The sequence below is a fragment of the Camelus bactrianus genome, chromosome 15, assembly GCF_048773025.1.
Source record: "Camelus bactrianus isolate YW-2024 breed Bactrian camel chromosome 15, ASM4877302v1, whole genome shotgun sequence".
NCBI classification, from domain to species: domain Eukaryota; kingdom Metazoa; phylum Chordata; class Mammalia; order Artiodactyla; family Camelidae; genus Camelus; species Camelus bactrianus.
In genome coordinates this window covers 32,366,678-32,392,489 of record NC_133553.1, presented here as the reverse complement: position 1 = coordinate 32,392,489, position 25,812 = coordinate 32,366,678, and the positions used below count along the sequence as shown (strand labels likewise).

The following is a 25,812-nucleotide window of genomic DNA, read 5'->3' as shown; positions in this document are numbered from 1 at the left end:
GAGTTTTTCAGATAATTTTTTAAAGCAAAGGGTGAAATGGCACCCTAAACACTGTATCTTTCCAAAGCCTAGAAGGAATTTGTACATACGACTTTCCTCTAGTCCATTAATCAAATCTTTCCATGGCTCTGCACCCCCTGCTATAACTTGGTTCCAAAACTAAAGTTAATCATATGGCCAACAGCCTTAAGAAAGGATAATGTCAGGAATTTCAGAAGGGAAAAAAAAAAAAAAAAACCTCATTCTTCCAATTCAATGAACTTTGGTAAATATAGTTTCCATAATCAATTGCCTTTTCCTTCTATTTGGCTACGGGCTGATTAAGGCTAGAATCTTGACTCACCTTAATGTGCAAGAATCTCAGCATACAAAGTTTATTTATTAGTCAATTATCATAGAGCATTCTTCAGACTAAATTAAGTCCCTAACATATAATGATGATATCAAGCAATAATTTTATAGGACATAACTAACTTGTATGGTAAATCCCAGTTCAAATACCCTAATCACCAATGTTATTAAGAGGCTTCCCATGAAAATCTTACAATATTGAGAGGGTACAGGATATTAGTAAATGCTTCCTAACATAAACTCATACAGTTAGAAGGATCCATGTGAAGTCACATTATTTCTGGCTCAAGACTGAACTGACCACAAACTTTTATTTCTTCTCTCTTCTAAGACCCACCTCCCATTCAATGATAGTGAAAGAATAGAAAGATAAAAATCCAAAACAGGAGAATAAAGAGGAAGGGAAAACAGTGGCAAATCAGTAGATGAGACATTTCTACAAATTCCTAGAAGACAGAATACAGATGGCGGAGTAGTACTTGATGAGACAGGGCAGAGAAAGCTTTGGTTGCAGTAAAGTGAGGAAGAGGCTACTGATGAGGAGGAAGCCATCTGTTCTGGAAACCCATAAAAACTTGTAGTCATCCGGTGTGAGGAGGCAAGAATGAGACATGGGGATACGAACAGGGAGATCAACTAAAATCTCCATGTGCTATAATCTATATATCCATCCCTCTTCAATGGCATGGTGGTCAGATGTGTATCCCCAGAAAAAAATACAGGGGCTTTTCTTAAAAAATAGAATACACTATTTGGGGGAGAGCTAGAACAGCTGAACTCCAAAACATAATACATAGGGGTTGCTCAGCTTGTCCACCATTAAAACCCGCATACTCAATTAGCCTTGCCTATACAGAAATCCCAATCAGAGTTTTATCATGTGTTTCAAATATAAATGGACAACCAATAACCACTTTTTATTTGAGGAAAGGCTATAGAATCACAGTGGTTAAAAAAAGATGATAAACAAAAATATAATCCCCAGGGAAAAATCAAAATAATTCAGAAAACAGAAAAAAAAATTTTAAAAAACAACAAAACTCTATAGTCTTTTAAAGCTTTTAATATACTGTATTCATAAAGTAAGAACAAGATGTTGTGAAAGAGGAACAGAGCTCTAGAGAAAGAGTTCTTAGAAATTAAGATACCTAATTATGACCGTGGTAATACAAGCTTCAGCAAGGCTACAGGAAAGGTAGAAGGATGGAGAGGGGAGTGGCATCCCAGCAGGCTGTTTGAGACTGTTTTTCCAGCAAGATAACAGGATAACCTGTTTACCAAGAAAGAATTCTAAAAACACAGGATCTTCAAGACATAGTTTCTACACTACGAGGCCAAATCCAAGAGAATAGTAAAAAGTAAAGCCCACAGTGATAACTACAGGAGCAGGTACGCAGGATAATCATTCAAGCAATTTATAGACAAAGCATGGACAGCAATTATAGATTTAGAACAGGCAACAAGTTATTGATCTTGACAATGCAAAAGGAAAGTAATAGAAAACCAAAGCTGGGAGGTGAAGAAAGAGGAATGGAAGGAAGGGCGGGGGCTAATACCTTCATCTTATAGAGTAGGAAGCTAAAAGACACTATCCATGGTTACTGGGAAACTAAATAAAAGCATACTACGTACTCATCACTATTGCATAGAGATTTTGCCTAAGTGGTAACCATGTGCCAAGCACTTATTAAGAATTTTTAGGGGTTGTTCATTTAACTATAGAAATATTTTAAGCATATTTACCACACTTAAAATAACCCTTCAAAAAAAAAAAAAGAAAGAAAGAAAAGAAAAAAAATTTAAAGCTACAGGCTGACCAGGAACAGGAACTAACAGTGGCTATATAATTGCATTAAAGAAAAGGAGAAGAGAGAGATAAAGGGTGCAGTGAAAATAGGCTGATGCCACATGTATCAGAGCAGGAAGTCAAATGATAACATCTAAAACTGATAAGTTAAGAAACAAGAGGCATAAGCATATTATTTAGACATATGGAGATCATCCCAAAAAGAACTAAACACTTAAACAATTTTAACAATTTTTAAGCGGTTGCCTTGGGAAACAGGACTAGGACTGAGGAGCAATGGGACAGAGGACTACTGCTTTCATGCATAAAAAACTGAATTATTTCTATTTCTAACCATGTGAATGACTTACTTTTGATCATTTCATTTAAATTTAGTTAACAATTTTTTTAAATAGTAGCAATCTAATCTGTCCTACTACCTCAGCCAGGTGAAATTCTTTTGTGTTTTAATGGTTGCCAAAGAATGATCTAATAATGCAAAGTTAGTAAGTCAGCATGTCACACATTTTTAGTTCATGTTGCATTTGGTAAATTAATAAAAAGTGATTCTACAGAAAATGAAGGTGTGGCCTCTCCTGGCCTGTGATGGTAAAACACACAGTCCATGGTCTCGAAGGCACTGTTCATTCATCTGTCCTATCTTCACCATCTTTGTTCTTTATTTCTCTCTGTAAGAATAGAGAGACTTTCATACCCCGTACACCACAAGTACAGGTTTAAGAGAGAAAATTCCTGATGAGATTATACTAGCCAACCAAAGCTATCATCATTTCCATTCTAGGCTAGAGCTTCAGCACGGGTAACAATGGCAGAGAAGGGCTGATGCGACCGAGACCAACAGTGTAGATGGTGGACTAAATCCAACAACTATTGCAAACTATTCACAAGTCACAAACCAGTGATCCAAAAGCTCAAGGCAGCCCACACACACATTTGGTTTGGCCTGCATAATGCTGGCCCACAATGCTTGTAATTCTGAAAGAGTGGCCAACATCTAACACTGACAGAATTCATATAAAAATTCAGATGCTTATCTTCTCTCAATAAATCAGCAGGGGCAATCCTTCAAGCTGAAACAGGAATGCCCCAATTTGCCACACCCAGCCCCCTTCCCTCATTCATGTTACCTACCAGTCTGGCCTTGTAGCCATCTGTATTTCTGACCTTTGCTATAAAACATATACCATGTGCGTGCACACTTGATCACAACTTATTCCTGGCTGACTACCTTAGTTTCACTAGAACTAAGATTGAAACACAAATTTTCAAAAAGTGGTAAATCCTCATGAAAATACCTTAAGAAATAATACCTAAAAGCCAGAAATACAACTAAAGCACAAAGTCCAAAAGCTAGCACTGTAATCTACATTTTCAGTAAAACAGTCATCATTTACTTACATTTTAATGTCTCTCCAGCATATGGTATGTGCAATTTAAATCGGTCACAGTTGGGTCCAGGAGTCAATGACGTGCAGCTTTGAGGGAAAAAAAAAAAAGAAAGAAAGAGATGAAAAGAGTTTCGTAAAACCCCACATGTTTATGATATTTAATAAAGTAAATAAAAGGTGATCCTTACAGATAAACGATTAAAACCCTGGCTTATAGGAAAAAATAAAAGCTCTTAATAGTCATGGAGGCGAAGACAAAATAAAAGTAAGACTTGCTCTAAAGAAACTCATTTAAATAACAGTAAAACCTATCTGCCTTCTAACAACAAATACCAACACTGCTTCAGCTACTTCTCTCAAAGAAGCGTATCTCAACTTTGAAAACAGGTATATGATCCAAAACAGGTCTGTAGTCTTTGGTGCCAAGAATTGTAAAAGAAGAGTAGTTTTACGGTCATATTTTAAATATAGACTCTTAGTTTTCACTCAGTTAGTACTAAAAAGAGCCCACTTTTGGCCTTTTTCTGGTACCAGATGGTTTTCTCTCTTTCCCCAAAAATAAAGCGCTTCCTCTAGAGTTGGCACCCCATAACTTACATCTGTAGGAGAGCACAATGCGCTACACTCAGTTTCAGATAAAATGCAAATTTATAAGGGGGGTGAGTTAGTCACCCAGGTCTCAACAGCCTGCTTTTTGTTGTTGTTTTTTTTAATCTATTACTTCACAGAGGTATACAATGTTCTTGTGCTCTTTACACAGATTTACTTTATAAGATATCTCCCGTGATCTTATGAGTCATAAGAGCACTCATGGCTTCATAAATTAATAAAAAGTTAATATGAAGTCAGTTGAGGAAGTTGTACGTCTTTTTAGACAAAAAAAAAAGTAAAGTTTCTAATTTGCCAAATAGAGCAGGAAGGCTAATTTTCTTTCATAATTCCAAAACTGGCTATGAAATATTTCTGAGAAAGAACCTACAAAAGTAGTTGAAGGAACAGAAGCTTTGTTGCAACAGACATGCAGTTTCCCTAGATGGCCACTTTGAAGGGTAACACTCATCTGACACTAAACTAGAGAGGTGCTGGCTCAGAAACAGCTAACTCAGACCTCACATTAGATTTACTATTACTTTTTCCCAAAACTATTTGAATGTGAAAAAGAAAAGAGACAGACAGAAACTTTAACTCTGAAGTATTCAATACAAATCACTAGGCTGATTATTATTCTTTATCTTTAGGAGTTAATAAAAACATCTGTTTATAAAGTAAACAACAAAGTTGCACTACTGTGGCAGAGTAACCTAATTTAATTTCTCACAGGTTTTTAAGAACACATTCTTTACCTTTCAATATAAAAAATTCTTCAGGGCATTTTATTAAAGGTATTAAAATACTTATCTTATACTGTAATCTTTTCGAGCCCACAACATAGCAGTTCTTTGAAAACATTTACGGAAAACACATCCATCTTAGCATTACAAAATATAAAGCAGTCTCTAATGGCCGAAATGACTCTAAAGCAATGCTAAGAATTTTTTCTCTTACATCATATCCAAACAACAATGCTTTTAAATGATTTAAGATAAAAAACATTCAATCAAGTGTCTTTTGGGGGGCTTGAAGATCCAATTACCTACATAGCTTAATGACTGAAGTTATTAATAGTACAGGAAATCTCAGGATTAATCTGATTTTAATTTGTTTGAATAGCTTGTCCCTCTTCAATGTGAAATGAGTTTCTAGATTGTTACATTCACTGCTGGGCCACACTTTCTGTTATTCACTTTATGCCTTACCCAGGACTAGGAAAGTGTTTTTGTGCTTGGCCCTTCCTCCCTCACTACTTGAACGGCTGGTTCCAGCCACCCCAGAGGGTAAAAAAATACATTTCTCCAACTGAGTGATTCCCTCACTGATTCTTTTCACTTAGATAAGATTTACTTAGCATCATTCTATGTGTTAGGAATACAGGGTGGATGAGATAGACAAGATCTATAGTCTCATGATACTTAAATTCCGGCAAGGGAAGAAGAAACGATAAATATGAGACAAACATCTAAAGATGGCTAAAGATTGCTAAATGTGATGCAGAAAACGAAACAGGAAGCTGCAAGAAAACAGGAGCCACGTTGGAGTGGAAGACTGGGAAGGCCTCTGGAGGAGGTGAAATCTAAAGCCTGAATAACGCGAAGAGGCCAACCATGCACAGTTCTGGGGAAGAGCATTCCAGGCAGAGGAAACAGCTGGTGCAGAGGCGTGAAGGCAGGAACAAGTCTGATATTTCTGGGGGAAGAAATCTTGATATGCCTGGGCAACACAGCTAGAATAGAGTGACTGAGGAAGAGAACAGCAAAAGATCAGGACAAGGGGAAAGCAAAGGCAGACCACGCAGAGCCTCGGAAGCGGCAGCAATTAATTCAGGTTTTATTTGAAGCACAAAGTGGGTTTTAAGAACAGTAATATCCAATGCTTTTAAAAGATCACCCTGTATACTGTATGGAAAGGGGTAAAGAGGTAAAATGGAAACGAAGAGACCAGAAAGGAGTCCATTTCAGGCAAGAAAGATGTTGGGCCCTTGGACCAGGGAAACAGCAGTGGCATCTCCATCCAGAGGGATTTACTCAACAGGGTCCAGTTTAGGAAGAAGAGAAGTCAAGAGTATAAAGTATGAGATGATAGCCAAATTTTATATGGAAACAGACAGGTTAATGGGTGGGCCAGCCTATCTAAAAGGGCCACTGAAACATCACAAAAAAGAAGAAAAGATGGAAGAAAAACTCACCTTAGAGACATTCTTGTATGCTGTTAGAAAGATCACTTACTTGAAGTGGGAATTGTGGCAGGGGTAATACTCCCAAACAGGAGAATACCCAGGTTAAAAGGGCTCATCTCCCATTAACTGCAGGTCTGCTGTTTAGCTGAGAGGAATACACACATTTGGGGCCAAGAACTAAACTGTTCAAGGGAACAGAAGAAAGGCTAAGATGCTATCAACAGAACTCTCCTAAATAGCTCTCAGCTCCTCCTCCAGTGAGCAAATTATTTAAAAGATGTGTTATGCTCTGTCTTCCATATTATCTAGGGTTAATAGTTTTATGGGAAACAAGCCAAAGTCATGTTATGTAAAGGTCCTTTTAAGATTAAACTGAAATGTTTCCCCTTTTAAATTACCTCTGTCTAAAACTGGGTTTGGTCATGCTACTTAATTGTACTATGAAATTTCAAATCACACTCAAGGAGGGCATTAGTGTTTCTGTTAATCAAGGAGGACAAGTGTTTAAAAAAAAAGGGTGTGGGCTAAAAAAGACTGAAAAACACATATGAATTGCATGATTCCACTTATGGAAGAGAGAGATCTGGGTGTGTGCTTCCATGTACATAAGCATTTCAGATGAAGAGCCACCAAAATACGACAGGATTCGGGATGATTTTTTAGAACTTCCTTTGATTACCTTTCTGCACTGTTTTGATTTTTATAATTAACATGAACTATTCTATAATATATAAATATTTTAAGAGTAAATATACTCTTTTTATATTTGACTCAGGAAACTAGACTCTAATGAGTTAATTTATCTTTTTCTTCTAAAGTGCTTCACTCCTTTTCAGAAGGAGAAGGCAGGGTGATTTACTGATGAACAGCCTTCAGATAAAGTATATGAAAGACTTTATATTGTGATATCACAAAACTTCACGTTTCTAACATTTATCATTTCTCACTGTTTCTTATGGGTCAGAATTTGGGAATGGCTTGGTGGGGCAGTTCTGATGTTTAAGGCCTCCTGTGAAGGTGCAGTCAAATGTAGTAACAGAGAACTAACACAGTGGGAAAGCTCATTCACCTAGAGGAACATTTCCTTACACAAGTATGAAAAAGCTACTAAATAAAAAGCTACCAACTTCATTAAAATTACATTTGTAAAATGGTAACTTGTCCTACCACATAGATAGATCTAAGGTTTAAAAAAAACAATATTCTAAACTGAATATCTTTTAATAGTAAAATAAATTTCAAATTACTTAAAAACTGCTGACAATTCAAATGTAATTTCCATTTTGTCTCTCAGCTATATTTCCTGCGTGCTTACTATATGTCAGGCAGTGTGCTAGGTGCTGGGAATACAGCAGCTGACAAGAACAAAATCATATAAAGTATTATAATGTAAAAAGGGTTCTGGGATGCAGAACTATGCCCTAAAAATGTATCTTTCACACTAAATTCTAATTACCTCAGTACACTGAGAATGCATTCTTTTAAAGTTTAACACGTGGGAGAACAAAGCAGGCTGAACTCCCTTTCTACAGATTATGCAAGTCGGAATTATCAAGTGGGAATTCAGGTTAGCATCAAATTAGGCAGTTTACTCTGGTTCTTTATTACAGAAATTGCAGCTAACCATTGATACAATGAAATGCTAAGCACATAACCTTCTCATAATCTCATCCCTACGATCTCTTATTTTACATCTCACTACATGACTCTCAATATTATTATTGATGTATTTTCTAATTGTGGTTTCCTTTCCCTACCAGATCATAAGATTCCTGGTACCCAGAACTGTCTTATACTTTTAAAAATGTCTTCGTACAGCATCTAGCACAGTGCTAAGCACCCAGCACTCATGAAATTTTAGCATATGCTTGTAAATCATCAATTAAACTCAAAAACTGTCATTTTAGATATGGCGACAGTGAAGGCCAGAGGGTCTCACAGGCACACTCAGTGAGCACGCCAGGACTGGAAACCATGTCAAGGGCATTCTGGCCACGTCTTAGTCTCCCTGGCCTAAGCATCTTTAAATTATCTTTACATCTCTAGCACCCAGCACTGCAACCAGGACGTGGGTACTCCACCAACTACGTATGGAGACAAAGGTCTGTTGAATGGAAGGTTTGCATAAATCTTGACTCAGTCTTGTGCTCTTTTCTTGACAAAAATTGACAGTTCAACTGGAATTGGAAAGATGTTCTCATCCTCCACTCTGAGAAAGGTAAAAGTGTGACTATTTGTGGAAAGTCCTCCTTTTGAAGATTTGTACATGCAACCCAGAATTTAAACTTAGAACCATCACCTAAAATCCCTCTATTTTCACAATAAATAATAGTAAGAACAACAACAGCTAACATTTGTTGGGCATTTACTATGTGGCAGGCACTAGTCTAAGTTCTTTAATGAGATTAAATCATTTAAGCCCACAGCAACCTTCAGAGACAGGTGCCATTACCTCCATTTTACAGATGAGGAAACTAAGGCAAATAGAAGCTATGTAACTCGCTAGTAAGTGATAAAGCTGGGATCCAAACCCAGGATGTCTGGCTCCAGAGCCCATTTTCTTAACCACCACACTAAATCATCTCTCAATAATTAAAGGGGAAACAACCAGAATTAGTTTTTAAAAAAATGTGCATTATAACTCTTTTCAACAAATGTGTTTTTATTAAATACCTATAATAATGGAAAGTACAAGCTGACAATAAGTTGCCAAAAAGTGTTTTACCACACATACTTTAAGGAAAAGAAAATGATTTCTTAGTAATAAGAACTGTATACATGTAAATAAATCAATGATACAGAAGAGGGAACAAGGCCCTTATAACTTGATTAAACAGACTCTACAATGTTGACACTCTTGATTTATTCAGCAAACTCTTTAAACAAGTAGTAAAAAGTAAATTTGGATTTGAATCCTCTAAATTATGACTTCTTCCTAATTACTGAGATCGAACTCAAATTATTAAAATATAAAGAGGAAGTTAGGCAATTTCACAACACTTTGTATGATTTGCGTGACAGCCAAGAATTAATCTTCATTAACAAAGTTATAAGAAGATATTCGACAACCTTTTAGACATCAGCATTTTTAAGACAATGCAGGATATATGGTTTCTAGTTTAATGCTAAACCTATTATTTGACACACTTTCTGGGAAAGATAATGATTTCTTCTGTTCTTCAAGCCATCTAAAAAGAACAAAGTAGATGAGTCTAGGGTTCCTTCCCTGAGTCTACGTCAGTTTCCTTTACTCTGACTGTTAATTCACCATTTGGCATGTTCTCCTACAATAGCTTCCTGTTTTCTTGATAATGACGTTTGTGCTTAACCAACAATATTTAACATCAGCTGAGAAGGAAGTCTTCAGCTTTGGCAACCTAAAATAACAGGTGACGATGAAAAAAACAGGCTAAAGACTAATAACTGCCTTTTAAATAACTATTAGGTCATAAATTAGAGTGAATTATTGTTAGCTGACATTGATCACATTTTCATTTTATGGAATTTATTTTCTCTGAATAAAATCCAACATCAACAATTCCACTCAGACTAAATCAGTTTCAAAATTATCATGGTTTCTAGACTGAAATTCAGCAATAAAGAAGCTAGAAGACTAAAGTAGGATATCTTAACAGCTATCTAAATAATCTATAAAATGGGCATTTTATCTGTGAAGGCATTTGACCTTTCGATTCACAGACTCACCCTCAGTCTTGGAAGGGAATTATGTTCCATCTAGTTGACTACATCAAAACCCAATAGGTCAAGTCTTAGGCCTTTCTACAAGAAGGCTCATGAATTAGAATTGGTAAGAGAAGGCAGAAAAACTGCACTGAGGTTGATTTTTTAGACCGTTATCCAGGAGAATGGAACTACCTACCTGATGACATATGATGTTCCTGATATACCAAGTACATCCTCTACATCTCTAAAGCCTAAAATCTATTTCTGGGCCCTACTAGAAAGTGGTAGGTTTAATTCTTAGCATAGGAATCCAAAACGCCATTACCAAAATAAGTGACTCAGCCCAGAATGCTTTAAAATTTATAAAATTAAAATATTCAAAAAAATGTGTTTGCCAGTTCATGTGGCATCAACTGTTATTCTCAGTTTCTATGCTGTATCTCCATTTATAAATGAGAGATTTTCAACTCTACTTTAGCATAGGGAGTATTTTTAAATGTTAGTAGGTGTTCCTATAACAAAAATGTGGCTTAAATTACGATATGATTTCAGTAGGAATGACGGGCTCAAATACTATTTTTAACAGTTAACTAGGAGGGGGGAATCCTTTAATTTTTTGAGACAGATGCTTAGATCATTAACGTTCAACCTTTCTTCTTTTCTAATATGTGCATGTAATTCACTCAGTTAATAGAATAAAAGAAAAAATTAATAGCATTATCTCAATAAGTGTAGGATGAGTGTTTGATAAAATTAAATAACGATTCATGGTTCAAAAACTCTTTGCAAATGAGGATAAAAGAGAAACTTCCTTAATATGATAAAAGTCATCTACAAAAAACCTACAAGAACATTGCACTTAGTAGCAAAATGTTAAATTTTCCCCTTTGACATAAAGAGTAAGACAAGGATATCCTCAATTTTACTCAACATTGTACTGGAGGTCCTAGCTATTACAGAGAATGTAGCATAGGGAAATAAAGGTATTAATATTGGAAAGGAATAAATAAAACTATCCTTATTTGCAAATAATATGACTGCATGTAGAAAGCTTTTAAAATGTTCATATGCATCCTTGGAAAAAAATCTGAGTTTAGTAAAGTTGCTAGACAAAGAACATACACAAAAATCAACTGTATACTATATATATATATCTATATACCACCAACAATCAGTTAAAAAAAATTTTAGAAAGGTATCATTGAAAATAACATCAAACGATCAAATACATAAAGATAAATGTCACAAAAGATGCACAAGAGCTCTATGTAGAAAGCTATCATTGAGAAAAAAGTAAACAAAAAATGAGCACAGATATTATGCCCATAGATTAAAAGAAACATAATGAAAAGATGACAGTTCTCCTTAAGTTGATCTGAAACCTGAAAGGCAGATTCTAAAATGTAAATGGAATGTCAAGAACCAAGAATCGACCAGATTCTCTTGAAGAAGAAAAATTTAATAGGATTATTTACAATAGCCAAAGGGTAGAAGTAACCCAAGTGTCCACTGACTGATGATGGAGGAACAAAATGTAGTAAATACATATAGTGGAATATTATTCAATAGCCTTAAAAAAGGAAGGAAATTTTGACACATGCTATAACATGGATAAACCGCAAAGACATTATGCTAAATGAAATAAGCCAATCACAAAAGGGCAGATACCATATGAGTCCATCTGTATGAGGTACATAAAGCAGTCCAGTTCAAAGAGACAGAAAATAGGACGATGGTGGCCAGGGGCTGAGGGGAGACAGGAAATAGTGTTTAGCAGGTACAGAGTTTCAAATCAATTTTTAAGTGTTTGTTGAACATTACTGTGATGGGTATATAAAGTGTTTTACCTAACAGGGCAATGGTCTTGTCTTCGAGTGAGTATATAAGACAATGGACTGGGGTGCAGGAAGAAAATCTTATGGGAAAAGAGTATGTGTGTGTACATGTGTGTGTTTGTCCATGTGGAGAGAGAGAGAGAGAGAAATTAATCCTTACGATATACAACATACAGATTGACCCCGGCACCCTCTTTCAGTTCCAGCAGTTGTTCAAGTGTCCTGAGGGAAAAATGCGAGTTCCACAATCCCAAGACGCTGATGGTGGTACTTGCAATTATTCAGTTGCCTTCAGCATACTGTGATACTGTGATGTTTCATGGATGAAAGGAATCCACTGTCTTATCTTAACTACACTAAAGCCCTTTAGAAATGAACAAGCAGTTTAAAAAGAATCTTGCAAAGAATCTATGGCCAGAAAATAATACCAATAATACCAGGCACAAGCAAATTTTCAACAAAATCTTTCACGTAACTGGTGGGTGGGATTGAAAACTAGTCTCAGGGTATAGTATATGTAGCCAACATTGTGTTTCTTCCATTAGTATCTATATATTGTTTCAGATTTCTTTTTTCAGGTATGACAAGTGAAAATATCATATTATAAGCAATATAAATTATGTTTAGAGTAATGTTTATTTCTTTTTATATCATTCTTTTTAATACATTTTATGTATGTTTTACAATATACAAGTATGTTTTTATAAGTAAATAAATACCATGTATTGGGGGTTCCTAATCAAATTATCTTAAGGTACATAATAAAAACATCACTGCTATAAAAGGCACAGAACGGAGTGTCTATTCTCAAGAACCTTGAACTGTAATCAGAAGACAAAAATCAAATCTGTGAAAGTCAAACAAGGCACAATTTAAATAAGAATTCAAGACAACAATAGATACAAGTCACAAAGCAATTAACATGATTAATTGCCAAATTAGTGGTTAAAGAAAATGAGCACAATAGAAGTTGAGAGAGCAGAGAAACCACTTTTAGCAGGAGTAACCAAGGAAGGTTCACTGAAATACAACTGGCCTCAAAAGAATGAGTTGGATCTGATCAAGAGAGAGGAAGGAAAAATATGTACCTGCAAGTGTCCTCAAATAGGGTCAAAACCAAAGAGACAGATACTCTGCTAGAACAAAAGTGCTTTAATGAACTAGAGAACATTAAACCTTGAATCCTTTAGCTTTCAGCAGCATACCCACCGGCACACAGGAGGCACCTGATAACTACTGCATATGTAGTACAGGTGAGCAAGTGGAGCTGGAGAAGACAAGTGCACTCTAAGGTCATATCAAAGTCAAAACAAACTACATAAATGTCCTGGACGGATTCCTATTCCAACTATGGGAATACTGGTAATTTTTACATTAAAAAATGTTATAAGAAACCCCCAGCAGCAAGGCCAACTTACATACTATTTCTATGCATTTAATGTACAAAATAATTTTAGAAAAGGCAACTTTTATAATAAACACTTTCAATTTGTTCAAAAAAATTTTCCTGTAGCTTTCTAGGCCACCATTTTCATTCCTTGACCCAAAATGAGTTCTACGTGGATGCACTCCCTATTCTCTGCACTCTGTTTTATATTTTATATCATTTATAGCCTATGTATCTAAATCCCAATCTCAATTCCTGCTCCTTACAGGAAAGGACTGAAGAGTATTTATCTTGGCATGCTCCAGTGGCTCAGATTCTCAAGGCAATGAACTAGCAGTTTTTATCTTTCTCTTACTGGTTTTCATAATATTGGTTTTATTTATATTTGTGCCTCCACAGAGCCTCACACTTACTAGGTGCTCAACATATGCTTTTCTTATAAAAAAAAATTTGAGGGAATATGAACAGAACAAAGGGCAGGATACAGAAAAGAATAAGTGGAAAACTGGTAGGGAACAGGGGAGGACAGGGAGAAGAGAAAAAACAAGTAAAAGAGTGAACTGTAGTGGAAACAGATAACGAAGTAGAGGTAAAAATGGAGAATGGGAGATGGAATGGAAGAGTGGAGAAGGGAAGGGGGAGAATTAACAGATTCTCAAGTTTAAAGGATGCCCTTTCCCTTTGGTGAAAGGTGCTTTCTAAAGATGGAAGAAAGGTTTTTTCATTCTCAAATTCTTCTATTTAAGAGATGACGCAAAGATGTAGCATCTGCTAGATGAGCATATCTGGAAATGCCGGATAACGGGATAAATGTGCCATCGATGTATTTTAGGTTGTTAGGTGGTTTTGGAGGACTTTTCCTTAGATTGCTGCTTGAGATACAACCGTTATACACTATGAACTTTAAAGCTCTGTGCAAATTAAATAATCTGTCTCTTCCTCGGTTTCCTTATCTGTAAAATGGGGATGATAGTCACTCTCCATGGTGTTGTCATGAAGATCCACTGACTAGATACATATAAAGGACTTAGAACAGTGCCTGGCACAGAGTAAGTACTTGCTGTTATGAGAAGTCAAAAGCACAAACTGCAGAACCAAAACTATGGAGAAGGAAAGTCCATCTCAAACACTATTTTCATCAAAGCTTTAATTCCACTTGCATAATAATTTTCAGAATTTAAAACAAACAAAAACCTCAATTGACCTACTCACCTCACTACTATGCCTTTTTTATTCCACAGACAAAAATTATCAGAGGGGGTCCCATCATGAAGAGATTGAATCAGAGCAGTAAAAGGATTTTCCCAGGTCCCAAATCAAATCTAATGGAGCCCAGAATGCCCTTCATGTTGCACAACAGGAGACCCACGAGGGAACAAAGAAGAGGATGGACTGGAGTATCTGAGTAGGAGGCAAAGCTAGGAGAGACTAGAAGGCACTTCAGAGAAAAGTAAGGAGGGGACGCCTCTAGTCTAGTCTAGAGGCTTTCACACCTTCCTGACACACAGTAGGAAATTTACATGTCACCACTTAATCCCACCACTCAGTACACATATATGCACTGAGCATACATGGACATATATGTGTATTTGTGTGTACATGTGTGTATATGTCTATTATATATAAATTGAAACAAAATTTTAATATACTTATTAGTTTTATTACATGATATGGCTGATACTTTTACCCAATTTTATCCTATTTCACATTTTTTAAATCTGAATCAAGACCCACTAAAATGATTTCATAGCACACCATGGGTTACAACCTACCAATGGTTTCAACACAAAGCTCTGTCCAATACAATCTCAGAGAATGAAGCTTCCAGAAAAATGAAGATAACAGTACTGTATTCCACATTGCTCAAAACCATCCCTCAAACACATCATTCAGCTCTAGGCGTTACCCTCTAAGAAGCAGAGAGACTAACTGGAGCACATTCAGAAGAAGCCAACGAGAATGGTGAAAGAATACAAATCACACGGTATAAGCAAAGGCTCAGTGTTACCCTGCCGAAGAGAAAATACAGAACATGACAGCCATCTTCATTTAGTTGAAGTGTTGTCACATGGAGGCTTCATTAAGTTTGTTCCACACTGTGTCAAGATGTAAAAGCACTTTCTAACAGTCCCAGCTGCCCAGTGAGTGGCCTTGGGACCCATGGAGTCTCCCTGTGACTGCAGACACTGAGGCACAGCCTGGACAGGCACTTAGCAGGGAAGCATTGGGAGGGCAAATACATCACCCAGTGGTTGTTAGAGTTTAATGCCTTCCAGTCCTGAAATTCTACAACTCTAGACTAGATTAAGACAATATTATACTATCATCTGACTTCAAAAGCCAACCCCACTTCTTTATTGTTTTTAAAAAGAAATGAATTCGACCATGAACTATATAAAACAAACTTGAAATGGCAAATGTCAATATTTCAACAAAAACAATGTAATAAAAATCGACTTAATGTGCCTAGCCTACTCAATGAAAATCTTCATCAACTACAACTAAAGAGAAACTGAAATGCCACCCAAGTCATGGTTACAGTGTTAAGATATTTATCAACTTAGAAAATATAAATCCATATATAGCTTTAAAAGCAAATAGCACTTAAATGTGCAGGAATAAAGGGGAAAAATTCCCCCCAAAAAAGACTATATTGTAAACATTCTCTCCTTAATCAAAAGTCATGTTTCTTTTGTAACTATGCAGAACACATAAACAAAGTAATGATGCTGAGTTTTTGCTGACCCAACTAACTGAAAACTTTGGTAATTTTGAGAAGCGTTCATTACTATAACCCTATACCCCATTTGTTCTACAGTATTTGTTAAAAAAAAAAAAAAAAAAAAAAACCTCAGATTATCCAAGGTGTAGCTAGGAATTACTCACCACTAATGTACTACTGTATTGTCACATCCCTGATAGGGAATTCTAAAAAGGCCAACCCCTGGACTATTAGAATGCAGAAACCCTCTGAATAGTGATAACTCAAAATGGGGCCCCTGGACCAGTACCAGACAATAAACTGTTACTAATCCATGATGAGACAAGCGCAGATATTGAGACTAAGAATTTAGAAACTTTCATAGCAATTTATAAGTAGTTTCAAATCTGATAAATCTAATATAAAAAAGCCAGGCCTTGTATTTCCTATCTTTTAATTTCATTTTTCTAGTAATTTTTTAATTATATTTTATTAAAGTATCAGTTGGAGACAGATTGAAAGTTTTTAAAAACTCTAGTCCTTCACCAAACAGTTTGAGAAAACATTTCTCTAAAGACCTTTTAGATGCTGAAGGTCTTTGGCTATGAAGATGAACTGCTTTTCTTTGATGTCTCCCAAACTCCCTATTCACCTTGGTTTCCTCACTACAGTAACAAGCATTATTAATTTATCCCTTTCCAAGTGTTCTTTTGATATCCCTGCTAAGTTGACAGTATTATCAATATAGCTCACTGCTTAAAATTTATCATCAGATTATCTATCTGACTGCTTAGAATTTATAACACGACTTCATTTGCATCCAGCTGTAGCTCCAACATATTCTTGGATTCATTCCTTTTAAGAAGATACTAATTTGATGATCCAATTTGGAGGGGTCAATCTTACAATATGATTGCTGCCATAATCTGTGGCAGTGAGTCATAATTTTCTAGAAAGTCTAAAGATAGTATAGCTCTAGGCCTCCACACCTAAAGCAGTGGCCGGCTGCATCCTGAAATCATGATTAAAGACTTGATATCTCGAAATTCTGCCAATTCTACCCGGACTCTCAATTCTCCATTTGAACTATTTTGGTCCCCAGATCACTTTTCTGACTTGCAGATTCTTTTATTTCTCACATATACATGTACAAAAATGGATATAATAAATATATACTAGGCCCCCTTAGATGCAGTTTGTTTTCCAAGGTTTCAGTTACCAATAGTCAAATGAAGACAGAAAATATTAAATGGAAAACTCCAGAAGTAAAATAAAATAAATACTGCCCTTTCTGAGTAGCAGTATGAAATCTCAGGTCATTCCATCAGGAATCCCGAACCACTGACATAGTCTGCTCCTGACATCCAACCACTGACATCGTCACAGCTCAATAACCCAGGATCACCTGAAGCAGATGGTCCTCCTTCCAACAGACAGTCAGGTCATTGGTAGCCTAACGCTAAGTCACAAGTCCTACATCATTCACCTCATTTCATCTACTCATATAAGCATTTTATCATCTTACATCATCTTAAGAAGAAAAAAGGTCTTCACAGTACAAGATGTTTTGAGAGAGAGAGACCACAGTCGGATAACTTTAACTACAGCTTACTGTTATAATTGCTCTATTTTATTATTGTTGTTGTTAATCTCTTACTGTGCCTAATTTATAAATTAAATTTTATCATAAGTATGTATGTAGAGAAAAAACATAGTATACATAGAGTTCGGTACTATGTGTGGTTACAGGCATCACTGGGGTCTTGGAACATATCCCCCATGGATAAGGGGGAATGTCTACATTTATAAAAACATGACAATAACACACAACTCCTAAAGACATTTTTATTACACAAAAATATGATCAATACTATTCTTAGGAAAAATTAAATACACAGGGCTATAAGAAATTATTCTGCAATGCCAATAGTTATATACTTTTAATTAAGATTTGCAATATCAATTAAACTTCTAACTGTTCAGTAACTTGAATAACGGAAAAAAGCAAAAAGACATGAAAGAGTCTGAGAATTTAGGTCAAGGAATGAATCAGTGACAGACTTACTGAAATAACTGCATATGTTTGATTTCTGCCACAATTCCAACTAGGAAATCGTATTCCCTCCCCATATTCTTTAATTTGTGGACACCTACAAACTCTTGTCAAATTATCCGCTACACTGAGAGCTAGCCTACTTGTAGTAACTTATTGCCTGGAAAATATTGCTATTTTAAACAGCTACTTTTTCTGAATGACTTCTAACTCTGACTTCTTCCTAATGTTTAAGTTTTAGTCTCAATTGACTAGCAGATTTCTATCTGAATTCTATACAGTAGATGGGTTTTCTTAGCATTCTTATCTAAAGATATTTCACAAGTGTAGATGGCCGAAACACCTGTTCCACAGTATACTGTATTGACAAGTGATTCCTTTCTTTTTCTGGCCAATGCTTTCCTGAAAAATCAATAAATAAATAACAGCTGATAGAGATGATCTGGGCTCCACTCCTGTCCTCCACCACTTACCAACTAAGTAACCTTGGATGAGCTGCTTAACCTCCCCAAGACTTATGTCCTCACATAACATCTAAAAAAAAATTTTTTTAAGGGATGATTAGAAAAACATTCCTCACAGATTTACTGATGGCCAAGACAGCCAATGAAAAAAAAGAGCTTTATACTATTCAAAAATGCTAAATTCATTTACTGCTTATTTGTTTGTAGGATAAATAGGCAGACAGATAAATAGATAGGCAGGAGGATAGAAAGATATTGTTTGTTTAGAGCTCAGAATTCACTGTTAGCCATGGTCAGTATCCACTATCTGATTCACAGTAAAATCAACTTTATGTTCTTTCCAGGAATGCTACTGAAAGTTCTGTCATTCCTACAATATAAATGATATACTCACACGAAGTCCTGATGATAAACCTATACCAGGAAGAGCACAAAGAAGTGACAAAGATGCTTTCCTTTGAATTTCATTCTTCCTTAAGTCCATTTCTTATGACTTCTATCCCAACGTTTGTCTTTTCTGCTAATACTAATACAAATGTCCCCTGCTGCTGTCACATCCCACTGGGCTCCTACAGCAGAAACTGCTTTTAAGCCAAATTCACCTTTTTTGTATAATAAATTATACAAATAAAAATCTCTCACTGTAAAAAGAAATTCTAATAATATGGAAATGAAAGTACCAAGTATCCCTTCACTGTTCATACTCCTTCCCTCTTCCAGGTCAATCACTGAATTGAGTTTGCTAAATATCCTTCCAAATCTTTCCCTGTACATTTAGATATACATAGGTTTATACATATAGAAGACTTCTGCACATAAACACAATCATACAATACCTGTTATTCTGCAGATTGCCATTTAGTCCTGATCAATACCCCTCCAGCTTGGCACTTTGGCAGTACAGACAACACTTCTAAGTGACGTGCCCTTCCCAGTGCTGGGCCACTGTGATCACTCCATTCAGAGCATGGTTTCTTAGAGCTTCAACAAGTATTTACTGAGTGCCTCCTCTGTGCCACATACAAAGATGCTAAACAAAATAGGCACAGTGTCTGCCCTCACGGAGCTAAAAATCTGGTGTAAGACACAGCATTAAATAAATAATCAGCTGTGAACATAATTTCAAATGGGAGTGAGTGCTAAAAGAAGATGATACAAGAGAACACAGCCAGGAGAACTAATTTTGATGGGGGCTAGGAGAGCCCTCTGAAATGCTGAAAAGCTACATTCAAGCCAAATCTGAAGCATTGTAAAAATCAGACAATTCAAAACAGGAGAGGAAAGAATGACCCAGGAAAAGGAAGACAGTGAGCAACAACCCCAAGATGGAAAAGGCCTTGGGGCCTTCTGGGATCAGAGAGAAAGTCAGTCCATGGGGAAAACAACATAAGATGAGGCTGAATGGGGAGACGCACCCAATCACACAGTAAGTCAGTACACATTTGGGGATTTTATTCTTTTTTGGATAGGGGGGGTGGACTGACTGACTGATTGGTTGGTTGATTGATTGATTTAATGGAGGTACTGGGGATTGAAACAGGACCTCATGCATGCAAAGCACAGGCTCTACCACCTGAGGGTTTTATTCTAAGAGCAAAGGGAAGCCATTCAACAATCCTGAATGAGTCACATGATCTATGTCTTATTTTTAACTTAAAATAAACATATTAGATTTACTGAAAAATAAATTGAAGGGAAAATAAAAACCAACGGTGAAAGGTTGATAGCCTTTTCTCTAAGGTCAGGAACAAGACAAGGATGCCTGCTATCACCACTTCCACTCAAAATAGTACTAGAAGTCCCAACTAGAGCAGTTAGGCAAGAAAGAGAATAAAAGGCATCCACATGGAAAAAGTAGAAGTAAAATTCTCTCTTTGCAGATGACATGATCTTACATGTGGAAAACCCTAAAGATTCCACCAGAAAAAAAACTGTTAAGACTAATAAACAAATTCAACAAAGTTGCAGAATACAAAATTAACCCACAAAATTCAGTTGCATTTCAATATACTAACAATAAACATTCCGGAAAGGAAATTATAAAAACAATCCCATTTACAATAGTATCAAAAAGAATAAAATACTTAGGAATAAACTTAAACAAGGAGGCAAAAGACTTGGACACCCAAAACTACAAAACATTGCTGAAAGAGATTAAAGAAGACATAGATAAATGAAAAGATATTCTGTGGTCACTGAAAACTTAATATAGTTAAAATGTTGATACTACCCAAAGTAATCTACAGAGTCAATGCAATCTCTACCAGAATCTCAATGACATTTTTTTTGCAGAAATAGAAAAAGCCATCCTAAAATTCAAATAGAAGCTCAAAGAATCCCTAATACCCAGTACAATCTTGAAAAAGAAGAACAAAGTTGGAGGTGTAACACTTTCTGATTTCAAAACTTAAACAAAGCTACGGTATTCAAGAGTGTGGTGGTACTGGCATAAAGACAGACATACAGACCAAGTCAATGGAATAGAGAGCCCAGAAATAAGCCCTCATATATCCAGTCAAATGATTTTCAACAAGGGTATCAAAACCATTTAATGGGGAAAAGACTATCTTTTCAACAAATAGTATTAAGAAAACTGAATCCCCACATGCAAAAAGAAGAAAGAAAAGAAAGAAAGAAAGGAAAGAAAGGAAGAAAGAAGAAAGAAAAAGAAAGAAAGAAAGAAAGAAAGAAAGAAAGAAAGAAAGAAAGAAAGAAAGAAAGAAAGAAAGAAAGAAAGAAAGAAAGAAAGAAAGAAAGAAAAGAAAAGAAAAGAAAAGAAAAGAAAAGAAAAGAAAAGAAAGAAAAGAAAAGAAAAGAAAAGAAGAAACTGGACCTTTATCTTACACTATACACAAAAAATTTTAATTACAAATTCAGAATGGATCAAAGACCTAACCATAAGAGCTAAAAGGATACAGTTCTTAGAAGAAAATATAAGGGGAAAGCTTTATTGGATTTGGCAATAATTTCTTAGAAATGACACCAAAAGGACAGGCAACAAAAGAAAAAATAGATAAGCTGGACTTCATCAAAAGTAAAAATTTTGTGCATCAAAAGATACTGCCAACAGAGTAAAAAAACCCATGGAATGGGAGAAGATATTTGCAAACCATGTATCTGATAAGGGATTTGATACCCAGAATATAAAAAGAACCCCTATAACTCAACAACATCAACAACAAATTTTAAATAGGCAAAGGACTTGAAGAGACATTTCTCCAAATAAGTTACACAAATGGCCAATAAGCACATGACAAGATGCTCCACATCTTTAGGGAAACACAAATCAAAACCACAATGAGATATCACTTCATACTCATTAGGATGACTATTTAAAAAAAAAATAGAAACCAACAAGTGTTGGTGAGGATGTGGAAAAATTAGATCCCTTGTGCATTGCTGGTGGCAATGTAAAATGGGACAGCCACCATGGAAAACAGTATGGAGATACCTCAAAAAATTAAACACAAAATTACCATATCATCCAGTAATTCCACTTTAGGGTATATTCCTAAAAGAATTGAAAACAGGGACTCAAACAAATGTTTGCATACCAGTGTTTATAGCAGCATTATTCACAATGGCCAAAAGGTGGAAGCAACCTAAGCGTCCATCGATGGATGAATGAATAAACAAAATGTGGCATATACATGCAATTGAATATTATTCAGCCTTAAAAAGGAAAAAAAGTTTGACACATGCTACAACATGGGCAAACCTTGAAGACATTATGCTCTGTAAAAAACAGTCAGTTACAGAAGGACAAATTCTCCATAATTCCACCTATATGAGGTACCTAAAGTTGTCAAATTCATAGACAAAAAAATAAAATGGTGATTGCCAAGGGCTAGGGGAAGGGAGCAATGGGAAGGTATTGTTTAATGGGCACGGAGTGTCAGTTTTGCAAGTTTAACCAAGTTCCGAAGATGGATGGCGCTGATGGCTACACAACACTGGGATTATACTTAATGCCACCCAATTGTGCACTTAAAAACAGTGAAAATGGTAAATTTATGTTGTGTGTATTTTACCACATTTAAAAAAAAATGTATGTGCTAAGCCCCAAATTGAACCTACATGTTAATACTTTATTGAATCACAAAAATTGTCATTGTTTTTTAACTGAAAAAGTCCTAGAAGTCTATAGATAAAAAATTAAAAATTAAAAAACAACAATTGTTCTGAGGGCATTATACCTACTTAACAGTGGAACATGAAAATGTTTCCCAAAACTCCCACTTGATTCAAGATCTCTTATCAATAAGTTGACAAGAACAAAGGTTGAGATAAAAACTTTTTCAGAAAACAAAAAGGATACATTCTTCAAAAAGTCAAGAGAAGCAAGGTCAATGGGAAAAACAACTTTCATAACATGCCATGAGAAAGATAATCAAATTACTTAGGAAATGTGGCCCTGAAAAGGGAAATTACGAAATTATTTTTCAAGACCATGGCACCAAAGAACAAGATTACTCAAGCAACATGGAAACTAACAAGGCGGCTGTTCTACATGGGCATAAGGAGTCCTTTAACATGTTAAGTGATGGCATAGGAATAGTGAATTTGGACCTAAAACAAATTTATGTCCCTATTAAATGTATTACAAAACCCTCACTTCAATCTTAAAGAATTTTGCAAAATTGTCATTCTAATTAAACAAAAACTAGTTAAATAATACCACCCTTAAATTGCACAGAATAGAAAGGACAAAAGATAACAGTAGGAGTGATCTTTTTGGTTCTCTTAAACAATGCAAAGTGGAGCTAGGAATAAACTAAATCAATCTTCTACCCTCTTTCCTTTACACACTAGACTGGCTACTTCCCTTCACTTCTCCTACCCCAACTTCCAGACCAAATGAAGCCACCCTGAAATGAAGTCATTGCAGGGCAGGAAAAGCCCAAGACTGACAATTATCTAAAACTCCAGATTCAGATCTATCCTAGCACGTGCCATCCCAGACGCTGTGGGAAGACTGGAATCCTAGCAAAAGTTCCCAAGGCCAGTGATTTCAGAGTACACTGGGTCAAAGCCAATATCACCACTTCGACTTTTTCCCTCAAAATCCTAAGTACAAAATATAAAACAAGTGACAGTTTTTTGAAACATTAAAAGACATATTAAGTGTTTAATTAACATTATTTACATTACTGTGTTATGCTATTATAATCAAAAAAAGAATGGACAGGCAGCTACCCAAGACAAAGATCTAAGAGAAGAAAAGAGTATGGGCTGGGGCATGAGGAGTGTGAAGAACTTGTGTTTCTAATGGTTAAAAAAGCTCAAGGAGTAATTCCTGGAAGATGAACATGGTAACAGCACTCAAGATATCAATACCATGCACTGTTTAGTGGGTTTCTAGATGATTTGGTACCTAGGTAAGAACCCTGAACCCTAGCCAAAATTCTGCCCCGTAATATCCACAACCCCACTCACCCACTGCCCACACTAGCTCGCCACCCGCCAACAGAGCTCCCTAATCTAGCCTGCACACCATCTTAGCCGGCCCTGGAAGGCAGGCTTCCTCAACTCTCTGCCTCTGTTTCCTCCAGAGAAGAAAATTAGGGGAAAGGAATAGGAAGGAGACATTTTCTGTTTATACCCTTTTTGTATCTTTTCTTTTTTTATACACTGTACATTTATTACTGCCTCAAAAATGAGTAATATTGAAGATATTCTGTATATTGAATAAATTAATTAATTTAACTGAACAGTATTGAAAATGTGGGGGAAAAATTTGTAATATCTATGACAAAAGGTTAATCTTCAGAACATATAAAAAGTTTACAAATCAATAAGAAAAAGACAAATAACCCACCAGAAAAAGACAAATGTCATGAATTGGTAATTTTCACACACACACACACACACACACATCAATAAATACAGCAAAATAAAAAAGCAATTAAATATCGCCTCCATCTAATAAATTAGCAAGTAATCTTACAAAATTTATAATACTGATATTATCAAAACTAGAGGAACTAGCATCCTCACATACTACTAGTGGGAGTATAAATTGATAATACATTTCTGGAGGAAGTATGTATATATTTATATATCCTTACATATAAATAGCATGAATCAATATATTAAATACATCAAAAGTCTTAAAATTTATATACTCTTTGGCCCAATAATTGGAATTTTGCTGACACACAGGAATAATTGCATCCAAACAGGCACTTTTACTTTTTACAGTCCCAGAAAGAAGATATCCAGCTAATGAATCTGACAATCACCTAATAAAAAGGCCAGGTTTTTTTCCCTGCCTGCAAAAGGGTTCCTGGACCCAATTCCAATATGTGTGTGTGGAGGCTTCCCCACACAACATGCAATTCTCAGACACCAGTAGGGTCTCTGACAATTCAGCTCAGTTCTGACACTATCTACCCAGAGACAGAATCAGATTCCAAGGGTAAAGAGATCAGTCCCACAAGACCACCCTCCATGTCAGACGCCAGTCCCTAGCCCAGGTTGTTACCTATAATTCTAACCATTGGCTATAAATCAGAGGTTCCCCCAACCCTCTCTTCAGGTTCGATTAATTTGCAAGGATGGCTCATAGAACTCAGGAAAACACATTTACTCACTAGACCAATGATTCATTATAAAAGGACATTAAAGGATATGAATCAACAGTCAGACATTTTGGGTTTTTATGGAAGCTTCATTAGATAGGCATGGTTGATTAAATCACTGGCCCATTTTAGTGACTGATTCAACCTTCAGCACCTCTTCCCTTCCTGGAGGTCAAGGGATGGGACTGAAAGTTCTAACCCTCTAAACATATGGTTTGTTCTCCTGGCAATCAGTTCCCATCCTTGGGTGGAGACCAAAATTTACCTTCCCTGAAGCATTTTCAGGAACTGAGGACAAAAAAACAAACATTACCTCAATGCTCTTATCACTTAGGAAATTCCAAGCATTTTTCGAGCTGTGAGTCTGGAATGGCAGATGAAGATCAAATATATATGAGATAAATTTAAATCACAATCACACTATGTGAGGCTCAGTAGTTGAAAAGCCCGCCAATGCAAAAAGAGTTTCAAATTCACATTTTAGAGCCTCACTCTTTAATAGACATGGAGAAAGGAAATCTACTTCAGGATGACACCTGCACCCCAATGTTCATAGCAGCACTATTTACAATAGCCAAAACATGGAAACAGCCTAAATGTCCATCAACAGGTGACTGGATAAAGAAGATGTGGTATATTTATACAATGCAATACTACTCAGCCATAAAAACCAACAACATAATGCCATTTGCAGCAACATGGATGCTCCTGGAGAATGTCATTCTAAGTGAAGTAAGCCAGAAAGAGAAAGAAAAATACCATATGAGATCACTCATATGTGGAATCTA

General features: G+C 35.9%; 1 protein-coding gene across 5 annotated transcripts in view; it reads right to left on the bottom strand.

Annotated features, from left to right (window-relative positions):
* Positions 1–25,812, bottom strand: part of BABAM2 (BRISC and BRCA1 A complex member 2) — a 387,982-nt gene that overhangs the window by 318,610 nt on the left and 43,560 nt on the right. For all 5 annotated transcript variants that reach the window (XM_074341828.1, XM_045511781.2, XM_045511778.2 and 2 more), the window contains one exon: positions 3,557–3,633. In XM_074341828.1, the coding sequence (XP_074197929.1) occupies positions 3,557–3,633 (77 nt within the window). The remainder of the gene's footprint in view (positions 1–3,556; positions 3,634–25,812) is intronic.